Source organism: Somniosus microcephalus, chromosome 12, assembly GCF_052327205.1.
Source record: "Somniosus microcephalus isolate GS21.2 chromosome 12, FLI_Smic_1.0, whole genome shotgun sequence".
Taxonomy (NCBI): domain Eukaryota; kingdom Metazoa; phylum Chordata; class Chondrichthyes; order Squaliformes; family Somniosidae; genus Somniosus; species Somniosus microcephalus.
The window spans coordinates 18,680,709-18,704,328 of record NC_140998.1 but is presented as its reverse complement, the minus strand read 5'-3'; the positions used below and the strand labels follow the sequence as shown (position 1 = coordinate 18,704,328).

Sequence of the window (23,620 nt, the reverse complement as noted above, 5' to 3'; positions counted from 1 at the left end):
TTTTGAATACCTCTTAATGTCTCTCCACTACTTTTGTTCTCTCCCAGCCCTGCCTTTCGATCTATTTCATTTCCTTTCCAGTTTTGAAAAAGGGTTTGACCTGAAACGTCGACTCTAATTTCTCTCCACGGATGTTGCCTGGCCTGCTGAGTTTTTCCAGCGTTTTCTGTTGTTATTTCTTCATTTAGTTCATACTGGATAGCACGCAGACAGATTTACACAAAGCATGATGGATTGGAAGATTTGAAAGTGGGGGGCGGGAATAAAAGTCATACAGGAATCCCTCTACCGACAGTCGTCATAATCCCTACTGCAAAGTGCACGCGTTGGGACAGGGTGAGCCCAGGCAGCGCTGCCTCTGCACAGTCAAGTAGCCTGTCCACGCTCACTATCTAGGCTCCCAGGCAAAGAAGAGACAATTCAGCAAAGCGCTGGAATGCTACCAGTGATTACGCAAGCATGAGTCACTCTCTTCAGAAGAGGAAGGGACAAGAGGAGAGAACGCCGGAAAAAAATGTTCAAGTCCCCCTTCTCCACTGCTAAATGCAGTGACGCCGAGAGATTGCAGGCATCAAATCCAAGCCCAATATCGTCCTCGCCCAACAGTCATAAATGTATAGTAATCAGCAGTGGGAACCCAGAGGCCAACTGTATGCAGTCCCTTATCACCACCCTGGACAAAATTAGCGAACTGATCCAAGGACTTAGCCTGGGGTCTGCCAGATCGGTGTGACTATTTCACATCACACAGCGCACCGAAAAAACAAGCTGGAACTACTGGTCCTTGCTGAAATGGCTATGTTCCTGACACTGAAGCCACACAATATACAATGCACCAATATCGAATGCATTCTTGAGTGGGTATTTGCTGCAGCTTTCTACATTTTAATTAAAAGCTCACAGCATATTCATCAATTCCTCATTCCATTATACTGTAACATTAAGTGGAAAAAGACTATGCATATCATTGTGAGAGTAAAAGAAACTATGGTTTAAGTTTTCTGTCAGGGTGATGAAAAGTAGATGATCAGCCACTTTAAGCGAGATTGGTGGGGAGAACCAAGACTGGCAACAAGCCATTGATTGCAAAAAAAAGTCATTCCCCCCAGTACCACAGACTTAACATAGGTCACCGAATCATACAGCACAGCAGGAGGCCATTCAGCCGATCATGCCTGTGCCGGCTATCCAATTCGTCCCACTCCCCCGCTCTTTTCTCATAGCCTGCAATGTTTTCCTTTTCAAGTATAGATCGATTTTCCCCTTTGAACGTTACGACTGAATCTGCCTCCACCACCCTTTCAGGCAGCACATTCCAGATCATAACTTGCTGTGTAAAAAACTTCTCATCTCCCCTCTGGTTCTTTTCCCAATGACCTTAAATCTGTGTCCTCTGGTTACCGACCCTCCTGCCACTGGAAACAGTTTCTCCTCCTTTGCTCGAGTAAAACCCTTCACAGGAGCATGATAGGGACACAGAAGAAACTTGACAGCACACATTTCCTAAACTACTACAGGAAACTTTCGATTAACCGGCCCCTAAATAACCAGAACACTCTATCCACCGGCAAAATTCAGGAGTCGGTTCAGGTAACTTTTTTTACTTTTAGTTACTTTTTTTACTCATTTGTTGCTGTGCAAGGGTGTAGCTGAAGCTGTTGCTAAGCTACAGAGACGCTTGCAACTTGTGGCCATTGTTCTGAAGCTAAGCAACAGGGTTTGTTGCTTTATACGGAGCTCTGAGCTCCATATCTTTTACTATAGCGTTCGGTTATCCGGAATTGTTGATGAACCGGCACCACGTCGGTCCCGTCCGTACCGGATACCAGAAAGTTTCCTGTATAAGGAATCCCCTCCCCTTTCTGCGCTGGTCCTTTCTGTTACACACTGATTTACAAAAACCATTTTTCTCCACGTTGCTTAATCTACATGGGAGAATTGTGAGGGTAAGGTACTGGTTAGAAAGTTGGTGGGCAGAGGCTCACCGTCCACAGGCTGTGTAATTATCACTTCAGCTAGGTGAACAGAAATTATTGCACATTTGATCTACCCTGGTTGCATTTCTTGTGGAAGGAATGACGCTGCAACTTCCAAGTAAACCTTTTCCCCACAGATTGCTCCAATTCCCCGTGTTTACAATCCAAAGCAAAACAGCTTAATTTTACGTTCGAGACTCAAGTCTCCCACCACAGAAACGTTTATAGCAATTTTCCAGTGGGATAGAAGGAAAAGCAATCATTTACTTGTCAAAGTCTTATACTTTTGCTAGACTGTATTATTATTTCAAGGACGCAACCATGAGGAAATCACAGCCCTAACAGAACAGAAGAGGCGAAAAAAATACTAGAATCGAAGCTTCAGCAGTTGTCTTTAATTACTTCAAGTAAGCACCAACTGTGCTGTGCGATTTATCTCTCGCTGACAGCTCCTTTCCTGTTTCGTTGCACAGGTCCAAAGCATCAGTATCTGACCAAATGGGATTCTAATGAGTGCCGTACAACCAAGAATTATTAAAATTTAAACAGTTATACTGTATGTTTGGATCTCAGATGTTTGTTTAGGTCACTGTTTACAGAAAGATAGAACAAATAGTACCAGCGAGCAGCAGAGGAACTTCTACAGGATGCTCCGCTAACTTCTCAAATGGAAATGCCTGGTTGGAGTTAACGCATCAATTTCACTGTATAATTTGACTATTTATCGGAGTCTTTTGAAGATAAAGAGTAATTCCTGTAATATTTTAACATTTACGCTGAATCTCATATCTAAAAACAAAACCTACGGGCTTTATTATACTAGGCGCAGAATTAAATGCTGTCCAAGATTCTACCCGTTACATCTGAAACTTTCAAAACATCCTTCAAGTATCTATATACTAAACAAAATTCCTGGAGTTGGTAACCCCTGATTTGCTTCCTCCAGAGGTAGCACTGCAACCGCACGAAACAAGAATTCCTGTTATTTTACTCCCTCCAGAGGTGGCGCTGTAACTTCTCTCAGCCGGTTACAACAAACACAGTGAACAGACATGTCACTTCAAACGCCACAGGAGATAGACTTGCGGTTACAAAATCACTACCTTGCTGCAGTCTTCGAAACAGTCTTACTCTCCTTAATGAGTTAAAGCACACACTGTGACAGACTAAACATGTTGCCCACTTTAACTCCCATCGGTAATAACAATTAGTAAACTAGAATTTGCTTGAGCTGCATTTTAATAAACCGGATGCCCTCTTCATGAATTGTGAACTACCAGAGCTCACATTTCAATTATAAATTATGATAAAGTACTCCATAATAGACTTGCTAGCAAAATTAAAGCCCATGGGATTGAAGGGACAGTGGCAGTGTGGATACAAAATTGGCTAAGGAACAGAAAGCACAGAGTAGTGGTGAACAGTTGTTTTTCAGATTGGAAGTGTGCAATGGTGTTTCTCAGGGGTCAGTATTAGGACCACTGCTCTGTTTGATGCACATTAATGTCCTGGACTTGGACATACAGGGTATCATTTCAAAGTTTGCAGATGACATGAAACTTGGAAATGTATTAACAATGAGGAGGACAGTAATAGATTTCAGGAGGACTAGACAGACTGGTGAAATGGGCAGACACGTGGCAGATCAAATTTAATGCCGAGAAGTGCGAAGTGACACATTTTGGTAGAAAGAATGAGGGGCAATGTGAACTAAACTATACAATTGTAAAGTGGGTGCAGGAACAGAGTGACCCGGGGGTGTATGCACACAAATCTTTGAAGGTGGCAGAACAAGTTGAGAAGGATGTTAAAAAAACAAAATGATCCTTGGCTTTATTAATAGAGGCATAGCGTACAAAAGCAAGGAAGTTATGCTAAACCTTTATAAAATGCTGGTTAGGCCTCAGCTGGAGTACCATGTTCAATTCTGGGCACCACGCTTTAGGAAGGATGTCAAGGGATTAGAGAGGGTGTAAAAGAGATTTACTAGAATGGTACCAGGGATGAGGGATTTCAGTTATATGGAGCGACTGGAGAAGCTGGGGTTGTTCTCCTCAGAGCAAAGAAGGTTAAGAGGAGATTTGATAGAGGTGTTCAAAATCGTGAACAATAGCGTAAATAAGGAGAAACTGTTGCCAGTGGCAGAAGAGTCAGTAACCAGAAGACACAGATTTAAGGTGATTGGCAAAAGAACCAGAGGCGACATGAGGAAAAACATTTTATAAGCAGCGAGTTGTTGTGATCTGGAATGCGCTGCCTGAAAGGGCGGTGGAAGCAGATTCAATAGTAACATTCAAAAGGGAATTGGATAAATACTTGAAAGGAAAAAAAAAATGACAGGGCTATGGGGAAAGAGCAGGGAATGGGACTGATTGGATAGCTCTACCAAAGAGCCGGCACAGGCACAATGGGCCAAATGGCCTCCTTCTGTGCTGTACCATTCTGTGATTCTATGAACTGGAAACCAATCCTACTCTTACCTTCCATCCTGAAACTACAGACACTGATTTGTCAGCAGGTTGAGCTAGCTCCTGTACAATTCTCTGAATTAAGTGCGAGTATAACGATGAATGAGAAGACATTGCTATTGACCGGTCACAGAATCATAGAAATTTACAGCATGGAAGAAGGCGGCCATTTCGGCCCATCGTGTCTGTGCCGACTGACAAATCCAGCCTAATCCCACTTTCCAGCTCTTGGTCCGTAGCCCTGTAGGTTACGGCACTTCAAGTGTACATCCAAGCACTTTTTAAATGTGGTGAGGGTTTCTGCCTCTACCACCCTTTCAGGCAGTGAGCATTAGACCCCACCACCCTCTGGGTGAAGAACTTTCCCCTCAAATCGCCTCTAAACCTCCGACCAAATACTTTAAATCTATGCCCCCTGGTAATTAACCCTTCTGCTAAGGGAAATAGGTCCTTCCTGTCCACTCTATCTAGGCCCCTCATAATTTTATACACCTCAATTAGGTCTCCCCTCAGCCTCCTCTGTTCCAAAGAAAACAACCCCAGCCTATCCAGTCTTTCCTCATAGTTAAAATTCCCCAGCCCAGGCAACATCCTCGTAAATCTCCTCTGCGCCCCCTCTAGTGCAATCACATCCTTCCTGTAATGTGGTGACCAGAACTGCACGCAGTATTCTAGCTGCAGCCTAACTAGTGTTTTATACAGTTTAAGCATAACCTCCCGGTCAGACTGGAGTGTGGCCATTCGCTGGGAGTGGCACATTTCAAAAGCCAGTAGCTGGCAACTGCACATCAGGAAGACAGGGTGCAAGCCTCATGTGGAACCTCATCCTGCCGGCGACGACTACCGAAGCTGCAAACGCAAGCTTGTTCCCCCGACACAATGGCCTCACCAGCCACCTACATGCATGACGGGGAGAAACAGGCTTAGATACGAGTTGTCTATTGGCACCTTTGTTGAAATCAACATGATCAATAGTACGAAGATGGGTCAGGCGGATAATAAGCCGGAATAGGAAAATAAAGAGCCGACAGAGGTTGCGCCTACATGGCTGCTAGATGTGCAAAGCCAGCTCAGAAATCTAAACATATTAAGAGAGAGTACTTGGCTGTTCTACCAATTTAATATTTTTCATTTTCATTCAACTGAAATTGCTATTATCCACAAGTTAACACTGAGGTTTCAACAATATCTCAACACACGAGATTTCTTGCCATTTAATACACACAACATGGCTGCTCAGTAAGTGACTGCAAAGATATACTTCCACGGTTAAATGGATGCCTCTTGGCTCATGTTGCTCTATCCAAGAGTCAACCCACTGGAGCATTTAGAACAAGACTCTTTCATAGGGAAATCTGACTTTCCGTCATAATATAATATTTGGCTGCATCTTGACAGTCTGATGAAACAAAAAAAAGAGCAAGTTAAAGCTTCAGTTACGGTGAACTGGATGATGAAGTACACGTCGCGTTGAAGTCAAGATTCAGATGCAAAACTGATTGGATACTTTATCAAAGGACTGCGATCCTGAGATTAACCACTTACTGCAGCTGAACAGGAGTTAATGCTTTTAAAAAGAGTAATTAGGTAACTCAGACTGTGAGCAGACATTAAGTGCTTTATGACTGGAGGCATATTCCAGGCTCTTTATAGGCTAAAGAATGAAAGATCAGTGGCTTGAATTTTGTAAGGGGGCAGGGTTTTTCATTATAACATTATTCCAGTAAGTAAATACATTGGTATACTGGATTTTTCCACCCACTCTGAATAGAGTTACCCCATGTTCATTATTTAAGGGGTTCCATAGTACAGTGGACAGAACCTGCAAAACAAATCCTGTAAAACCCGAAGCTAGTATTTGGGTTAGCAAGTAAACATTTATCTGCAATCAATCAGATTATGCTTTACAGCAAATCTGAACAGATGATGCATTTCAGAATAAAGAGAATCCACCATTTAGTGCATTCACATTATGTAATAGCACTATAATCACATATCTTTAATAGGCACCTCATACTTGGAATCCCAGTGATTCTAATTATGTTTTATTTCATCTTTATGATGAAACTTTTTCTTTTGCTCATAGCATTCCCCAGTAGTCAGGCAATTAGAAAAGGATGATCAAGCCAAGACTGTTTAGTGCGACAATGGGAGCTTTATTTAAAGTAGCAACTGATGAGATGTTCTTCCTTTCTCAAGGTTAGAAAGAATAGAAAGGGAAATGCTTTTCTCTGGAGAGCAAGACTGCTTTTAAAACTGATGTCTCACGGTTCAAAGAGATTGCAAAGTGAGTGCCTTGACTTGAAAGTCTGGTTGATAGATTATTCTTTTTCAGTACCAATCTTAAATCAACATAACTTATGATAGGACTTTGGAGAAAGCTGCATTTCAGACGATACTGGAAGTCAGATTAGAAAATCCAAATTCAACAGGGCAGAGAGTTGTCAAATGTTGTGGCATCATTGTATTTCAAAGGTCAAATCTAAAGATCTCAATTTCTTTCTCCTCTTTAAATAAAAAAAAATGCTGCCTTATTATTCTGTTTTTGACTGCTTTCTCTTCCCCCTTCCCAGCATAAAACAGGCCATTAACATGGCAAAAGGGCACGTCTCAACCTCGGACCGCCCTTCAGGAAGTGTGCAAGGTTTGTGCTTCTTCCATGACAACCTGACCAAGATGGGGAAATCATGGCCACACATCTGTTTCCTACTCTTGCGTGGTGCAATTCAGTGCTTCAGCACAATGCCCGTCTGTATATTCTTCTTACATTTCTTTCAAAAAAATAAACCCTGTAATTTGCATTGCCAGATTCTCAGTTTTATTCTAAATAAGAAAATGCTGGAAATACTCAGCAGGTCAGGCAGCATCTGTGGAGAGAGAAACAGAGTTAACGTTTCAGGTCGATGACCCTTCGTCAGAACTGGAAAATGTTAGAGATAGAACAGATTTTAAGCAAGTGTAGGGGGCAGGGAGAGGGGGGAGGGGAGGAAAGAACAAAGGGGAAGGTCTGTGATAGGGTGGAAGGCCGGAGAGATTAAAAGACAAAAGGGATGATGGTGCGAGGCAAAAGGAGGTGGTAATGGGACAAGTTAAGAAACAAAAGATGGCTCTAGATGAAGTGTAAATGGCAATGGCAGAATGATCAACAGTTGCCATGTGAAAAAAAAATAGGGGCTGAGGTTATGGTCTGAAACTGCTGAACTCAGTGTTGAGTCCAGAAGGCTGTAAAATGCCTAATTGAAAGATGAGGTGCTGTTCCTCGAGCTTACGTTGCGCTTCGTTGAAACAATGCAAGAGTCCGAGGACAGATAGGTCTGAGCGGGAGCGGAGCGGAGAATTAATGTGACAGGTGACTGGGAGCTCAGGGTCATGCTTAAGGACTGAATGGAGGTGTTCCGCAAAGCAGTCACCCAATCTGCGTTTGGTCTCCCCAATATAGAGGAGACCGCATCGTGAGCAGCGATTAGGCACTTTACAGCCTTCTGGACTCAACATCGAGTTCAACAATTTCAGACCATAACCTCGGACCCTATTTCTTCTCTCACATGGCAGCTGTTGACGATTCTGCCATTCCCATTTACACCTCATCTTTTGTTTCTTAACATGTCCCATTACCATCTCCTTTTGCCTCGCACCATCATCCCTTTTGTCTTTTAATCTCTCCTGCCTTCCATCCTATCACAGACCTTCCCTTTTGTTCTTTCCTCCCCTCCCCCCTTTCCCTCTCTAACTTTTTCCAGTTCTGACGAAGGGTCATCAACCAGAAACATTAACTCTGTTTCTCTTTCCACGGATGCTGCCTGACCTGCTGAGTATTTCCAGCATTTTCTGTTTTTATTTCAGATTTCCAGCATCTGCAGTATTTTGCTTTTGTCTCAGTTTTATTAACCTGTTCAGTGGCCTGCTGTGATCATACAGGAAGCTGTGGAACTCACTAGAATTACAGTCCTCCCCAGTTCTACCAGATCTATGCGATGTAATGAGGGTTACAGTTCATTGCAATACCCCAGTGTTCACATTAGAAATTCAGCCATAAAAACTTAGGTTTACACAACAAATACTTTTCTGTAGTGTATAGGTTCAACAATTCTCACCGTTTGTGTTAGCAAGCACTGCGAATGGCAGTTTAGCATCGTAGGCAAAATTGGGGGGGGGGGGGGGGGAGAAATCTATTACACTGAATTTTGTGCTGGTTATTTGGACACCATGAAGGGGGAAGGAAAAGAGGGAGATATAAATGAAAGCACTTTATATACAATTCACATTCACTAGAGAAGGCCAGAACAGAGTCACAGAAAAAGACAGCAACAACTTTCATTTCTATAGCCCTCCTCACATATACAGGAAACTTTGGTTTATCCGGAGGTTAACTGTCCGGAATGCTCGATCCACTGGCAAAAATCAGGAGCCGTTTTGTTAGTTTTTTTTTCTTTTCGTTGCTTTTTTTTTTCCACCAGTCAGGTTCTGCAAGGTCTCGCTGAAGCTGTTGCTAAGCTACAGAGACGCTTGCAAGGTACGGCCGACTGTTTAGAAGCTGTTGCTAAGCAACAGGGTTTGTTGCAAAGCTCCGTATGTTTCAACATTAGCACTGGTTTGTCCGGCAGTTTTGATGGGACGGCAACAGCTCGGTCCCGTCGGTGCCGGATAGCACAAAGTTTCCTGTAGCAGCATAATCCTCTATTCCCCTCTCCCTCATATGTTTGTCTAGCCTCCCCCTAAATGCATCTATACTATTCGCTTCAACCACTCCCTGTGGTAGCGAGTTCCACATTCTCACCACTCTCTGGGTAAAGAAGTTTCTTCTGAATTCCCTATTTGATTTCTTGGTGACTATCTTATATTGATGGCCTCTAGTTTTGATCTTCCCCACAAGTGGAAACATTCTCTCTGTATCCACTCTATCCAAACCTTTCATAATTTTAAAGACCTCTATTAGGTCACCCCTCAGCCTTCTCTTTTCAAGAGAAAAGAGACCCAGCCTGTTCATCCTTTCCTGATAGGTATACCCTCGCATTTCTGGTATCGTTCGCTCTGCACAGGGATCTAGCGATTCCTGTGTCGAGAACTTTGGGTTTTCTTACCTTGAATTCAACTGAACGGAACTTAATGGGGATCCACTTGTACAAAGTGCTGTGACGTCAACAGGTTGTCTAAGCAGCCAATCAAAAGGCAGAATTCTCACAGACAGCGAACAAGGGTCCTTAAAATTCTAACTTTTTAAAATAGTTAGAGAGAGCCAAGTTAGAAAGATTGGGGCTCTCACATGGGGAAAAAGGCAAGCCTGAAATAAAGATGCACAAACTTGAAAAAAATTAAACTTTTGAAAAGTTTTAAATATTTTAATTTTTTATTAAAATGGGCAAAATTAAAATTAGTTTTCCAGGCCCTTAATCTTTGTTTAGCAGTAATAACGCTGTCAAACCCACAGTTACACATAATCCCTTTGGGTCTAACTCAGAGTATGGTGTCATACCGACCACAAATTCAGGGACATAGTCTTACAGAGCCGAGGGAAACAGCGGCTGCTGAACAGCAAAACAAACAGAAAGACTGAGGGACAGGGGGAGGGAGTTGACATTCGGTCGAAGAGATAGGTGTTTCGGCAGCTTTTAAAAGCAGACAGTAGATGGCAAGGCTGAAATTTCCAGAGAGCTGAAAGGGTGACCACTGACGGTGGCGTGAGGGAGAACACAGGACAGCCCAGTAGTTCAGGGGTACGTGCCTCCAAACCATGTGCTCTTGGGTTCAAGTCCCACAATTGCTGCAAAAGCCAGCACAGGCTCGACGGGCCGAATGGCCTTCCGTGCTGTCACCATTCTATGATTCTATGAAGCGAGTTGTGACAGTTTTGACCAGGTCACCAAATGGAGCATCTTGCTGTAAGTCACACGACAGGCCAAGTCAACTATTCTAGTCTCCTACAAGAGGGCCATGCGACAATCTACGGGTCAATCATACTCGCCCATCTGGAAGAAGGTGGTGACAGCAGTACCTCCCCCTTGGAAATAATGGGAAAAAAACAGAAGTAGGAGCAAAACCCCAAAACGTCACTGCAAATTTCTTTAAAGTATGTTACCTCGAAAAGATAAGAATATCATCTTCGTCAGAAATACTGGAGCGAGAAAAACAAGGCCAGTACCACCAATTTGAAATCCAGAAAAGCATGCTGACTGGACCCCATGGAATGTGACTGAACTAGCTCCGATGGCCATCTCCTTTTCGGAGAGGAGATAGGCGGTCAGATCATTAGTTTATCACCATGGCAACTGCTTGCTTTTTGTATCAACTGAGCTGCATTGCTATGGCGACACATATACAAGAAAGAAATTCCGCTCCAAAGCCAAGTAACAGATGGCAATGAATTCAAAAGTCGCATGCAAAGGTTTAATGAATGCTCGGCTCGTGCTGCAAGGCAGGCTCGCTCCTCGACACACGCTTCCCGGGGCTGCAGGAGACCTGACCCTGGACACAGGTTTACAGACAAAGACTGGGCCTTTCTGGGAACGGCAGGAGAGAAATGTTTTCGGGTTTAATGCTACTGCTATGCTGCCAAAAAGAGAGTGTGTTACTGTGCAGGCCATATTGGCAAATTCAGCATTCAATTGGTTGGGTAACACCACAGCACTAAAATGGTCAGCCCACTCATTAAAAAGAACCCCACTAACCAGCTGCCATCAGGCTCACCACCTCCTTCTCAAGGGTAGCTCGGGCTGGGTAATAAATGCTGGCCTTGCCAGCGACGCCCACATCCCGTGAACAAATTTTTAAAAAACCTCAAAGTGATAGCCTTGTAGCACTGTCTCAGCTCCTGCTACTGTACTCAATTCAAGGTCAACAACAACTTGCATTTATATAGCGCCTTTAACGTAGCGAAACGTCCCAAAGCGCTTCACAGGAGCGATTATGAAACAAAATTTGACAGAGCCACAGATGACCTTCTTCTTCTTCTTCTTCTTAGGCAGTCCCTCGGAACCGAGGATGACTTGCTTCCACATTAAAAATGAGCTCGCAGGTGACTGACGAGTCCAATGCGGGACCGACAGATGACCAAAAGCTTGGTCACAGAGGTAGGTTTTAAGGCGCGTCTTAAAGGAGGAGAAAAAGGTGGAGAGGCGGAGAGATTTAGGGAGGGAATTCCAGAGCTTAGGGCCCAGGCAGCTGAAGGCACGGCCGTCAATGGTGGAGTGATTAAAATCGGGGATGCTCAAGAGGAACGCAGAGATCTCGGAGGGTTGTTGGGGTAATATTTAAGGACCAGTCAATCCACTTACTGGCACAAGTTAAGCCAGAGACTCATACCAGTAAGCAGATTTTGCTATGACCATTTGCTGAAACAGGCCCCACACAGGGCTCTCAATTTCCTCTGAATCCCACAGCATTAATAAGTACATACATATGTGCTGATGAAAGTTCATCGGCCTGAAACGTTAACTCTGTTTCTCTCTCCATCGATGCTGCCTGACCTACAGAGTATTTCCAGCATTCGCAGAGTTTTGCTTTTGTATACAGATGCAGGATGGACTCTAACTTTTGGGGGAAGTCAGGCTGCTAGTGTAACAGATACCTATAAACCTGTAGGCAGACGTGAGGCAGCATTGATACTGCACCTCAATTGTGCAGCACCCATACGAGCAACTGTACACATCTTTGGCAAACTATAAAATCGCCCCCCAAAACCAATGGGCAGCAGGTTTGATGTACCAGCAGGTTAGACCTGCCCATTACACCATAACGTAGGTTGGTTGGCATGCCTAATGCTGTTCCAGAACGGAAATTTCTCCATACCCACAGCTCATGATTTTCAGCTAGGGCAAGGCGTCAAATGGAACCCAAGAGCTTCCCCAGAGGTGGGGCGGGGGGGGGGGAGGAAAGAGAAAGAGATACTGATATCAATCAATCATGTCCTACTCTTCAATACCTCCCAACAGGTTACAGAGCAGGAGAGGTCTGCTATCATATGGTGCACACAATGGAAGGAGAGGGGAAAGAGAATGAGAGGGAGGGTCACATTTTGGAAATAAAAAGGAGAAAATAAATGTCTTTAAGTAGAAACTGTTTCTCATCTGATAAAAGTTGTGTGCACTCTTAATGTGCGGAAAAACAACAGTCTAGTAAAGAGAGAAGCGCATTTTCCACAGGTTAAGGAGCACACAATGGGATGGAAGAGTAGGGGGGAGCATTGCACATGTATGTCTACACATGCTCAGTGCCCCACTCACCAGCATCCAAATGTCAGTTGCAATTTTTTAAAAATTCATTCATGGGATTTGGGCGTCGCTGGCAAGGCCAGCATTTATTGCCCATCCCTCCTTGCCCTCGAGAAGGTGGTGGTGAGCCGCCTTCTTGAACCGCTGCAGTCCGCGTGGTAAAGGTACTCCCACAGTGCTGTTAGGGAGGGAGTTCCAGGATTTTGACCCAGCGACGATATACTTCCAAGTCAGGATGGTGTGTAACTTGGAGGTGGCGGTGTTCCCATGCGCCTGCTGCCCTTGTCCTTCTAGGTGGAAGAGGTCGCGGGTTTGGGAGGTGCTGCCGAAGAAGCCTTAGCGAGTTGCTGCAGTGCATCTTGTAGATGGTACACACTGCAGCCACGGTACGCCGGTGGTGGAGGGAGTGAATGTTTAAGGTGGTGGATGGGGTGCCAATCAAGCGGGCTGCTTTGTCCTGAATGGTGTTGAGCTTCTTGAGTGTTGTTGGAGCTGCACTCATCCAGGCAAGTGGAGTGTATTCCATCACACTCCTGACTTGTGCCTATCGCTGTAATCTCCTTCAGCCCCACAAACCCCCCCCCCACCCCTCTAATTGCGCTCCTCTAATTCTGCCCTCGAGGATCCCTGATTATAATCGCTCAACCATTGGTGGCCGTGTCTTCTGTTGCCTAGGCCCTAAGCTCTGGAATTCCCTGCCTAAACCTCTCCGCCTCACTACCTCTCTTTCCTCCTTTAAGACGCTCCTTAAAACCTACCTCTTTGACCAAGCTTTTGGTCACCTGCCCGAATATATCCTTATGTGGATCAGTGTCAAATTTTTTGTCCTAAAATACTCCTGTGCAGCGCCTTGGGATGTTTTACTAGATTAAAGGCGCTATATAAATACGAGTTGTTGTAGATGGTGGAAAGGCTTTGGGGAGTCAGGAGGAGACACACTCGCTGCAGAATACCCAGCATCTGACCTGCTCTTGTTGCCACGGTATGTGTGTGACTGGTCCAGTTAAGTTTCTTAAGTTAAGTAACGACAATATCGCGAATGGCACAGCTAACTCTTTGCCAACACGAAACTGCACTTTTAAAGTTATTTAAAAAGTCCCCAGGTGGTCCAAACAACAAGTGAAAGTTGGCTTTGCACTGATTGTAGTTGTACCACAGCCAGCATCAAAGTGCAGAGCGAGACTCCTTTCTTCACCGGCATTCCATCGAGCCAACTTCATTCCCAAATTACATTGCACAGTTTGCAGCAACATGAAGCTGAAACTACTTTGCAGAAACACAAACTCCATAGTAGAGACGGTCTGGGCTGTCTCAACCATGCCTGCATGAAGCTTGCCATAAATAATCTGGCACTAATTGCCAAAAACAGCAGTCTGCCTTAGCAAACTTACAAGGATGGGTCGTGTGCGGAACGGAAACGTCCCAATGGTACAGTAGGCAGTACTCTTAAGGTTCCAGCTATGAATATGTAAGAAAATACAGAACAAAAAATAGTAAACATTCAGCCCAACTTGTTCTCGCTATAGACCACATGCACCTTCCCCCATCACAGACTCTAACTAATCTCCTGAGAGAGGTGTCTTAACCACTGGCTCAAAGCTCTATCAAGTTTCTTCCCCGATCTCCAAAATATACTAAAGAACTATCAATCTAACATTACAAATTACACCACTCGACCACAATTAGATGGATTCTACAGATGATGTTTGTAAGTTCCAACAGCACAAGAATCACCACTTTCTGCATGCTCAATTGTCAATTAACTTGTACCCCATTCTTAGCCAGTATTTATTCAGTTTCTCTTTTAAACTGGAGTTAATCAACTCAGCAGTGGATACATTTAGATGCCATGCATCCACCACTCTGGCAAAACAAACGACTGATCTCCAGACTCATTAGAAGTTCTACTCTGCCAAATTTCTACTCTTGGCCTCCAATCCTGCAATCGCAGTTAAATAGCACCGCATACATCTACGGCAAGGCCGACTGAAAGGATGTTAAAATTAATCGCATTCATTCACAGTGGTTTAATTTTGAGCATCAAAAGTGATCTTTTTTAAGTAGTGATCCTGCAAGTCACAATGTTACCGATACCCCATTTATATCAGGACTTTAATCACTGAGGGCAAGTTTCTAGTGTAAATACTGTTCGTCAAAGATAGCATGCACAAAAGTAAGCTATCTCAACGACACTGCTTGTAGCTTCACTTTGTTTCCAATGTAAGTGGGTTAGCGGAGCTCAAAACCACGGCCACCAGCGAGTTGAAGTGATCCCGCCTGGGTCTGCACAACAATGAAGCAGATTCACTGCCAAGAGCTGGGAAAAGGTTGGCACCAACAAAATAACTGGAGCCTGCTTAAAATGAATAGCTAGTGTGTCAGCAAAGCTTGGTTTGTTTATCCAGACTATTCGCCCAAGCGATTTCTCCATTTTCTTTCTCAAACCAACTCAGTTCCGTCTAAAACCAACATAGCATTTGACAGCTCCTATTGCTGCATCATAGCGATGTTCAATCAGCTCCCCCAATATGTCCGCTGAACGCCAGGAGCTAGTAAGGAGTCTGTCTCAAGGAGCTGGTAAAACATAAAACAGCTGAAATTAAGCCAGAACAGCAGAACTGCGATTATCCAGCAGCAAGGAGTTCGGAGGCTGCAGCAGCAGACCGGGAGAAAGGGTAGAACATCACGGTGAGACTGGGAACTGGGGAATTCAGAGAGTTGGGAGCCCAGAATAGTGTGTCTGGACCATGGGTTTCAAACTAGGGTCTGAGAGATCATGGCACTGTTGCCCATCTGGAAATGACTACAATGTCCAGAGAATTTTATGTTGTCTATTTTTGTTACTAACATGTTATTTCTGATAATATGCAAGTACACAGGGTCCTTAAGAGTATGCCACTATTTAAAGGGGAAGACTAAGCAAAGTTTGAAAACCACTGATCTAGACAATTCAATTTGTTTCAGTGACCTGGAACTCATTGGGAGGCAAGAGGATTCGTGTCGTGATATTTTGTCCATTTAAATGAGCTATTTGCTCATCCGGTATTTGCTTAAGGGGTTCCATTGCAATTGCAAACAGCAACATTAAAGCCAGGCACAGATGCATGCACGGTTGTTTTAAAGTTAATTGGATTGCTGTAGAAATGGCCCTGCGATATCAGCGGGGCAGCTTTTCTAGCAGCAGCTGGGACGAGAGCCAGCACAGGAGGACCGCTTCAAGAAATGGCTCTCTGATCATAAATGGGGTTTAAGGGTACAGTCCCAACACCCCAAGCTTCATTGTAGCTCGTTTTCTTGTACTCCAAACGTTTTCACTAGAGCAGTATGGGGGGGATGCCTGCACAATTCAGGGAACAGGGAGGGAACAGTTAATAAACAGCCAGCAGTTTTGTTTTGCATCAGTGAAGTAACATCCAGCAAATCAACTTGCAGCATGCACTAAAAAATATATCAAGCCATAAAAGCTGGGATGTTCTCCACAGATGCTGCAATGTTGACTGAAATACCCATTTCCTGTTGGCATCCCCAGCCAATTACTCAGCAATGAATCAGAGAATGAATTTGGTACGAGGTTGCAATTACTTAACTAAGGACAACATTCTTTTAGCCTGCGAGTGTGTGTACACTCCTTTGACAATACTTTCTGTAGTTGCGCCTAACATAAGAACATTAAAAATAGAAGCAGGAGTTGGCCGTTCGGCCCCTCGAGCCTACTCCACCATTCAATAAGATCATGGCTGACCTTTAACCTCAACTCCACCTTCCTTACCGATCCCCATATCCCTGGATTCCCTTAGTATCGATTTCTATCTTGAATATACTCAATGACTTGAGTCTCCACAGCTCTCTGGGGTAGAGAAATACAAAGATTCACAACCCTTAGTGAAGAAATTTCTCCTCATCTCAGTCCTAAATGGCTGACCCCTTATTCTGAGACTGTGACCCCTGGTTCTAGACTCCCCAGCCAGGGGAAACATCCTCCCAGCATCTACCCTGTCAAGCCCCTTAAGACTTTTGTATGTTTCAATGAGATCACCTCTCATTCTTCTAAACTCTAGAGAATATAGGCCCAGTCTACTCAATCTCCCCTCATAGGACAATCCCCCCATCCCAGGAACCAGTCTGGTGAACCTTCGTTGCACTCCCTCTATGGCAAGTATATCCTTCCTTAGGTAAGGAGACCAAAACTGGACACAATACTCCAGGTGTGGTCTCACCAGGGCCCTATATAACTGCGCCTAGTGCAGTTCAATGAAGTGTATTATTCAGGTTCAGGTTTAACTGAATATTTAATGTAAGACGACTTCATACAGGGAAAACCTGGAGAGGTGGCATCATCAAGACAAGATAGCCACTTGTGGTAAAGTATTTCATGCTCCAATAGCCATCTGCAGATTTTAAAAATCTAACTTCTTCCTTCTTTCGTCTATTGATAATGGTCAACGCATGTCCTGTTGTTACCAATTCAATTGTGTTCTGAAGTAAAGTGATCATATCTGTTCTGCCCCTCTACTGTGCCAGACAGAGAGCCACTTCTTAAATCTGACCTACTGGGGCCAAACTGTGCTATGCTAAAACATACACTCAGGCCACTGCAGGGAAAGTGAGAGGCGAACACTAATGCAAAACCCTTAAGCTATTAAGAGTCAAGGCACTGCTCGGAACAACTGAAGGGGGTCGCAAAAAAAAATTGTACATATTTATCACCGTCATAGATGCAGTTTTACTGCTACTACAACAACAACAAAGCGCCTTTAACCTAGTAAAACACTCCAAGGCGCTTCACAGGAGCATTATCAAACAAAATTTGACCAAGCCATGTGAGAAGATATTAGGGCAGAGCTTTGTCAAAGAGGTAGGTTTTAAGGAGGAGTGTGTGGCAGAGAGGTTTAGGGAGGGAATTCCAGAGCTTAGTGCTTTGGCAGCTGAAGGCACGGCCGCCAATGGTGGAGCGATAAAAATCGGGGATGTGCAAGAAGCCAGAACTGGAGGAGCGCAGAGATCTGAGGGTTGTAGGGCTGGAGGAGATTAGAAAGATAGGGAGGGGGGGCGAGGCCGTGGAGGGATTTGAAAACAAGGACGAGAATTTTAAAATCGAGGCATTTTGCAACATTTTCTAAATGTTGCCTTCAAAAAGAAAAGTTTATTCCAAACTCACTCTTTCGGACGTTGAAACATTCCAAAAATAATTATAAAGACTACAGTATCTTTGATCCAAATTAGCCCTTCCGTTTGTAAATATATGACATATGGCTTGTAGTTGGGACTTGGTCCAAACTGTGTATGTATACTGAAATAGTTCAATGCTGACCTGTGCTTAATCCACACTGAATTCAAAGTAAACAAAATTACAAACAAAGCCTTTCCTCTAATGCCTAAATGGCTTTTTATTCATTAATCTATCAATGCAACAACACTACCAAAAAGGGGAAAAAGTTAGGCCTATTTAGTAAAATGTCAGCAGCTGACAAAAAAAATTGTCTGGTGCAGTTGTTTTTAAAAGGTCAAACAATTATTTTGTTAATAACTGCCGCAGCATTTTTGTACAGAGTAATGAGATTCTGCAGTTGTGATTTTATAAAAAGCACATGTGGACGGTGCAGAAACAAGGCTCAGGGAAAAGTATTGTTCCCATAAGAATTTCAATTTAACGGGGTAGATGTTGACTTTGTGCGATGGTGTAAAAGGGCGAGAGCGAGTCGACAGCCCGGTTTAACGGGGTAGATTTTGACTTTGTGCGATGGTGTAAAAGGGCGAGAGCGAGTCGACAGCCCGGTTTAACGGGGTAGATTTTGACTTTGTGCGATGGTGTAAAAGGGCGAGAGCGAGTCGACAGCCCGGTTTAACAGGGTAGATTTTGACTTTGGGCGATGATGTAAAAGGGCGAGAGCGAGTCGACAGCCCGGTTTAACAGGGTAGATGTTGACTTTGTGCGATGGTGTAAAAGGGCGAGAGCGAGTCGACAGCCCGGTTTAACAGGGTAGATTTTGACTTTGGGCGATGATGTAAAAGGGCGAGAGCGAGTCGACAGCCCGGTTTAACAGGGTAGATGTTGACTTTGTGCGATGGTGTAAAAGGGCGAGAGCGAGTCGACAGCCCAGTTTACATCTCTCTCGATTTTTATTGGCATTGACTTCAATAGAAGAGATTTAAAATGGGCTGCTGATTTGTTATCGCACGTTTGGCACTATTGCACAAAATCTACCCCAGTGAGTTTACACATAATGAACAGTGCTCTTCTGAAGCTGAACTACACAATTTGGGATTGACATACAAATAAGTCTGTTTGCACCGAAACTCTAGTTACACTGCGGAACCAATCAAGCTGCTCATATGTGATGTGCGCCTCCATAAATGGGATTTGCCCAATTAACACAGCAGGTTGGCTTTGACAACAGTGCAACTATGTGTGCAGCTAGTACAACACCACATCTGCAACTTGCCTGTCCTTTTAGAAGTGTCAGCAGTGGCTCAGTTGGTAGCACCCTTGCCTCGGAGTCAGAAGGTTGTGGGTTCGCGTCCCACTCCATAGACTTGAGCACAAAAGTTTAGGCTGACAGTCCAGTGCAGTACTGTGGGAGTGCTGCACTGTCAGAGTGCCGTCTTTCGGATGAAACAGTGGACGTAAAAGATCCCATGGCACTATTTCGAAGAGGAGCAGAGGAGTTCTCCCCAGTGTCCTGGCCAATATTTATCCCTCAACCAACATCACTAAAACAAGTTATCGGGTCATTATCACATTGCTGTTTGTGGGAGCTTGCTGTGCGCAAATTGGCTGCCGCGTTTCCTACATTACAACAGTGACTACACTTCAAAAAGTACTTCATTGGCTGTAAAGTGCTTTGGGACATCTGGTGGCCGTGAAAGGTGCTATATAAATGCAAGTCTTTCTTTCTTTATGATCCGTACAGTGTAAAAATTGAACGGCAGTTGGCCAAGAGCCGAGGCTGCCTGCAGCCAGAATTTAAAAAACGGCAAACCCAACAGTGACCATTAACCTTTGCCACTGCTGGCTCTTTAGACTCCGGAGGTCAGAGGTCAACAGCTTGCATTTATAGAACGCTTTTAACATAGTAAAATGTCGAAATGCATTTCACAGGAGTGCAATCAGACAAAAAAAAAATGAAAGCCATCTTCTCCTGCGATGGTGTTTCCTGCCTCTGGAGGTTTGTATGCTGCCTCATATATTTATATTACAGTGCTGCCTCCAGAGGTAGCACGATAATATAAAATGAAGCATTAATATTTCATTCACTTTAGAAGGTCCTCTCTAATGGCTAGGGCACTGTCTGAGGCATTTTTAAAGAGTAAGAAAGCAACAGCAGAGGCAGAGATACCAAGACTTCCTTTGATATAAGGTTTCACCTGCTGCCTCTAACCTGAAGTGCAGTCAGCAGCAAATATAAACACTGCCTGCCAGGTGGTAGTTTTGTAGTCTCCGCTATTTTGGATCTGGCTGCAGTAGGATTTGGCTCTCAACCGGTCCTACAATGCAGAAAATTGCTGGCCTTTATGGGCACAAAAGGGAGAGTGAGAGACACAGAACGCCAAAAACAAGAGCAAGCGCGCGGAAGGGAAAGACGGAACGTGAAGGAGAGAGATTGCAAGAGAGCGAAAATGCACGAATGCGAGAGGGAGAGGGTGCGAGAGAGAAAAAGAAAATACAAGAGCGAGCCGGAGAGAGAATGCGAGAGGGCGCATGCGAGAGCAAGGGGACGATGCACAGGGAAGAGGAAATGCAAGGAATAGAGAATGAGAATGTGAGAGAGATAAAAACACAAGACAGACTTTTTCCCCCCTATTGTGATGTTTTATATTGGGTTTATATTTCTTTAAGAAAAAGTTAAATACAATCACAATACTGTGGCATTCCTAACTTAGAAATTAGATGCCAAAGCACAGCAGGTGTCTTGGGAATATCCTATTGTGCATCATCTTCCAAAGACACAGAAGCCAGCATAACTAGTTGTCTTTGATTTAGCTCAATCCTGTTAGGCTTGAACCTTTAACTCTGAAGATTAAACAATTTTCTAATGTAGATATATGGCAGCTTTGTGCATTTTTCATGCAGAACCACTTCAGAAAAGACACGTCCAACATTTTGCAGCTCAAACAGTTTCTAAAAACCACACACATAAAAGCAGGACACATGCACATTTATTTATTTTTTGTCACGAGAAAGGTTAACGTTGTAAATGATTCAAAGGCTTGTGGTGCGCAAGGAATTAAACGAAGAAAACCAACATTAAAAATGGAAAAAGCTCACCTGGCTCCTGTCCTTGTCTACTTTCTTGAAACATTTATTCAACGACAGATTGTGTCTAACAGAGTTTTTCCACCCAGTTGGAGCATTTGCAAAGTAAGGGAAATGTTCTAGGATCCAGTTGTATATATCCTTAACAGGCAGGCGTTTGCTGGGCGAGTCCTCAATAGCCATAAATATGAGGCAGCTGAAAGAATAAGGAGGCTTGCAGTTAGGGTTCTGCTTGGCATCGTAGGGCTGGTCAGAATGAGCAGGGGAAGGAGGGGTATCCTCGTCAATATCCTGAACCGGGCTGACACTACGCAGCACCGTGTCCCCAAAACTTTTCAGCAGATTCTTGCTCTCGTGCAGCCAGTTCAGGTTTGTTAACTCTTCATCCTCCATGGCCACTTTTCCCAAACGGATGGCAGGCAAGCAACTGTTCGTTATGTCCAGCTCCTCAACTTCCTGAAGTGCCTTGGTTAGCGAGCTCCCTGGGTAACACTGGCTCAGTCCGCTCGAAACACTAATTCCCGAGCCTTCTGGCTTCTTACTGGGAGGCATGACTGGACCCATTTAGACCGAGGCTCCTAATGAAAGGCAAAACAAAAAAAAGAGAAAAGTTAGGCCAGATGCGTACATCATCAGTAAACTGATTTTCCCCCCACCCCACCCCCTCTCTCGCTCTCTCTCTCTCTCTCTCTTCTATGCCAGTGAGCCGAAATAACTTTGGCTACAAATGGAACTTCAAGTCCCTTGAGCCTCTAAGCAGGAAAATTATATCATGGCTGACAGTAAAGTAATTTAGTTGCACTGTTGCTATAGCAACTTGCTGCTCTGTTTGTGCTTAATTTGCTTATTGCCAGTCTAGTCCCGCAGGGATTTGACTAGCACTGTACCTCCAGTTTTTTTTAGACTTTGCAACCAACTTGGAGCAGAACATTTCCTGTAACCTCAACTTCATACTCAAAATATTGTAATTTGAGGCAGTGATAGAAAAGCAAAAACAAACGTACTTAACAGTGCCAGCTGAGGGAAAGAGAGAGCTTTGCTTTAAGCAATTTTACACAGCTAAACTTTACTTACTGGACATAATTCAGTGGGAGGGGGAAGAATATACTCAGAGATGATGATCTAACTATACTGTAATGGATTTCACTGATTTGGTCAAATATTTGTTGATAATGAAACCAGAACATTACAAATCACTAAAAGCATATCTAGCTCTCCTGATCAATGAATAGCCGACACAAGGTCCCAGATTTGATGTTCGGTCTGTGTACTATAAACTGGTTTCAGCCAGCATGGCAGAAGAAGCACAAAAATTGGCCTCAGCGCCCCAGCTCCAATACAGTGTGTGTGTGTGTGTGTGTGTGTGTGTGCGTGCGTGTGTGCGTGCGTGTGCGTGCGTGTCAAAGTTCATAAGGAAACTCGATTTACCGGCACCTAAATAACTGGAAATCTGTGTTAGTCGGCAAAATTCAGGAGTAGGTTCAGGTAAGTTTTACTTCATATTAGTGGCCGTTCCTGGATCTGTGGCTATGAAACCGGGGTTCCTGCACTTCAACAGGGACGCTTGGTCTGTGGCCGGAGTTCCTGCACATGTTGCTGAGCAACAGGGAAGCCTGGATTTGTTGCTGCGTTCAGAGCTCTCGTACCTTTTAACAATATCTCTCTGTAATCCGGACTTTTTGATAAACTGGCACCACGCCGGTCCCGGATAATAAAGAGTTTCCTGTACATGAACCATGGCAATTTGAATAAGGTACCTCTGTGGAATTTACCGGAGCCGGTGGGGGGGGGGGGGGGGGGGGGAGAACATAAAAACTGGGAGAGAAAAATGAAGGGCAAAACATATACAGTATTACATTCATCTCTCTGAACATCTTGCTCCCAGTACAAAAGGAGAACAAATGGTCCCTAACTTCTAAAAACATTCCCAGCTTGGAACAAGCTGACTTTTGTGCCTGTTCCACACAAGCATCAGCACTGAACAGTAGCAGTACATCAAGAGTCCTGGACAACAAAGCAAACTTTCCCCATTAGAAGCCACGTTCCAGTACTCCTGGATAATCTTTCAACGTAATATTGGGAGATGATTCACACTGAAAAGCAAGGTATTTATTTTTTTTAAACCCCAGTGTCTGCGTTTGTGGAAGTTTACAAACAATGCTAACTAGTTATGAGCCAGAACTTAATTTCATGCAATCTCGGTTGGTTGTGAAGGACATGTTCAGGCACATTTGCTGGGATTGGTCATCTGCTGAGGAGGAAACCGAAAACAAAAAATGTTTACAAAGTACTCAAATGTCTCTACCGCAGCCCATGCACTGAAGCACGTGTGAAGTAGTCTCAAAGCCCACCACTGCTCCAGAAATTCAACGACGTTTCTCAGCACAAATAAAGGCACGTGGGCTCAAATCTCAGCCTCCGCTCATGGCTACACTTAGTCTTTCCCCAGACACCAAGCTGCAGAACTCCGCTGGGTATTCAGCCACGGGGCAATGGAAACGAAGGCTCCGACATGAGTAAGTAGTGCATGTTCCATCTCTATACACACTTCCAACATTCCCCATTAGTTGGGCTCAGAGTGGCAGTTGCAGATGCTGTGGAGATGTCCAACATTACCTGCAAGTCCCTTTAAAGCAGAACCAAGGGCACCTTTGCCTGGGAAGTGGTTGGGATGCGACAATTAGCTTCAACATTCCTGCACGAGGAAGTGTAAGA

At 44.1% G+C, this 23,620-nt stretch overlaps 1 protein-coding gene across 4 annotated transcripts in view; it reads right to left on the bottom strand.

Annotated features, from left to right (window-relative positions):
* Positions 1-23,620, bottom strand: part of foxn3 (forkhead box N3) — a 375,567-nt gene that overhangs the window by 223,246 nt on the left and 128,701 nt on the right. For all 4 annotated transcript variants that reach the window (XM_086002636.1, XM_086002639.1, XM_086002637.1 and 1 more), the window contains exon 2: positions 20,918-21,483. In XM_086002636.1, the coding sequence (XP_085858762.1) occupies positions 20,918-21,469 (552 nt within the window). In that variant the 5' untranslated portion in view covers positions 21,470-21,483. The remainder of the gene's footprint in view (positions 1-20,917; positions 21,484-23,620) is intronic.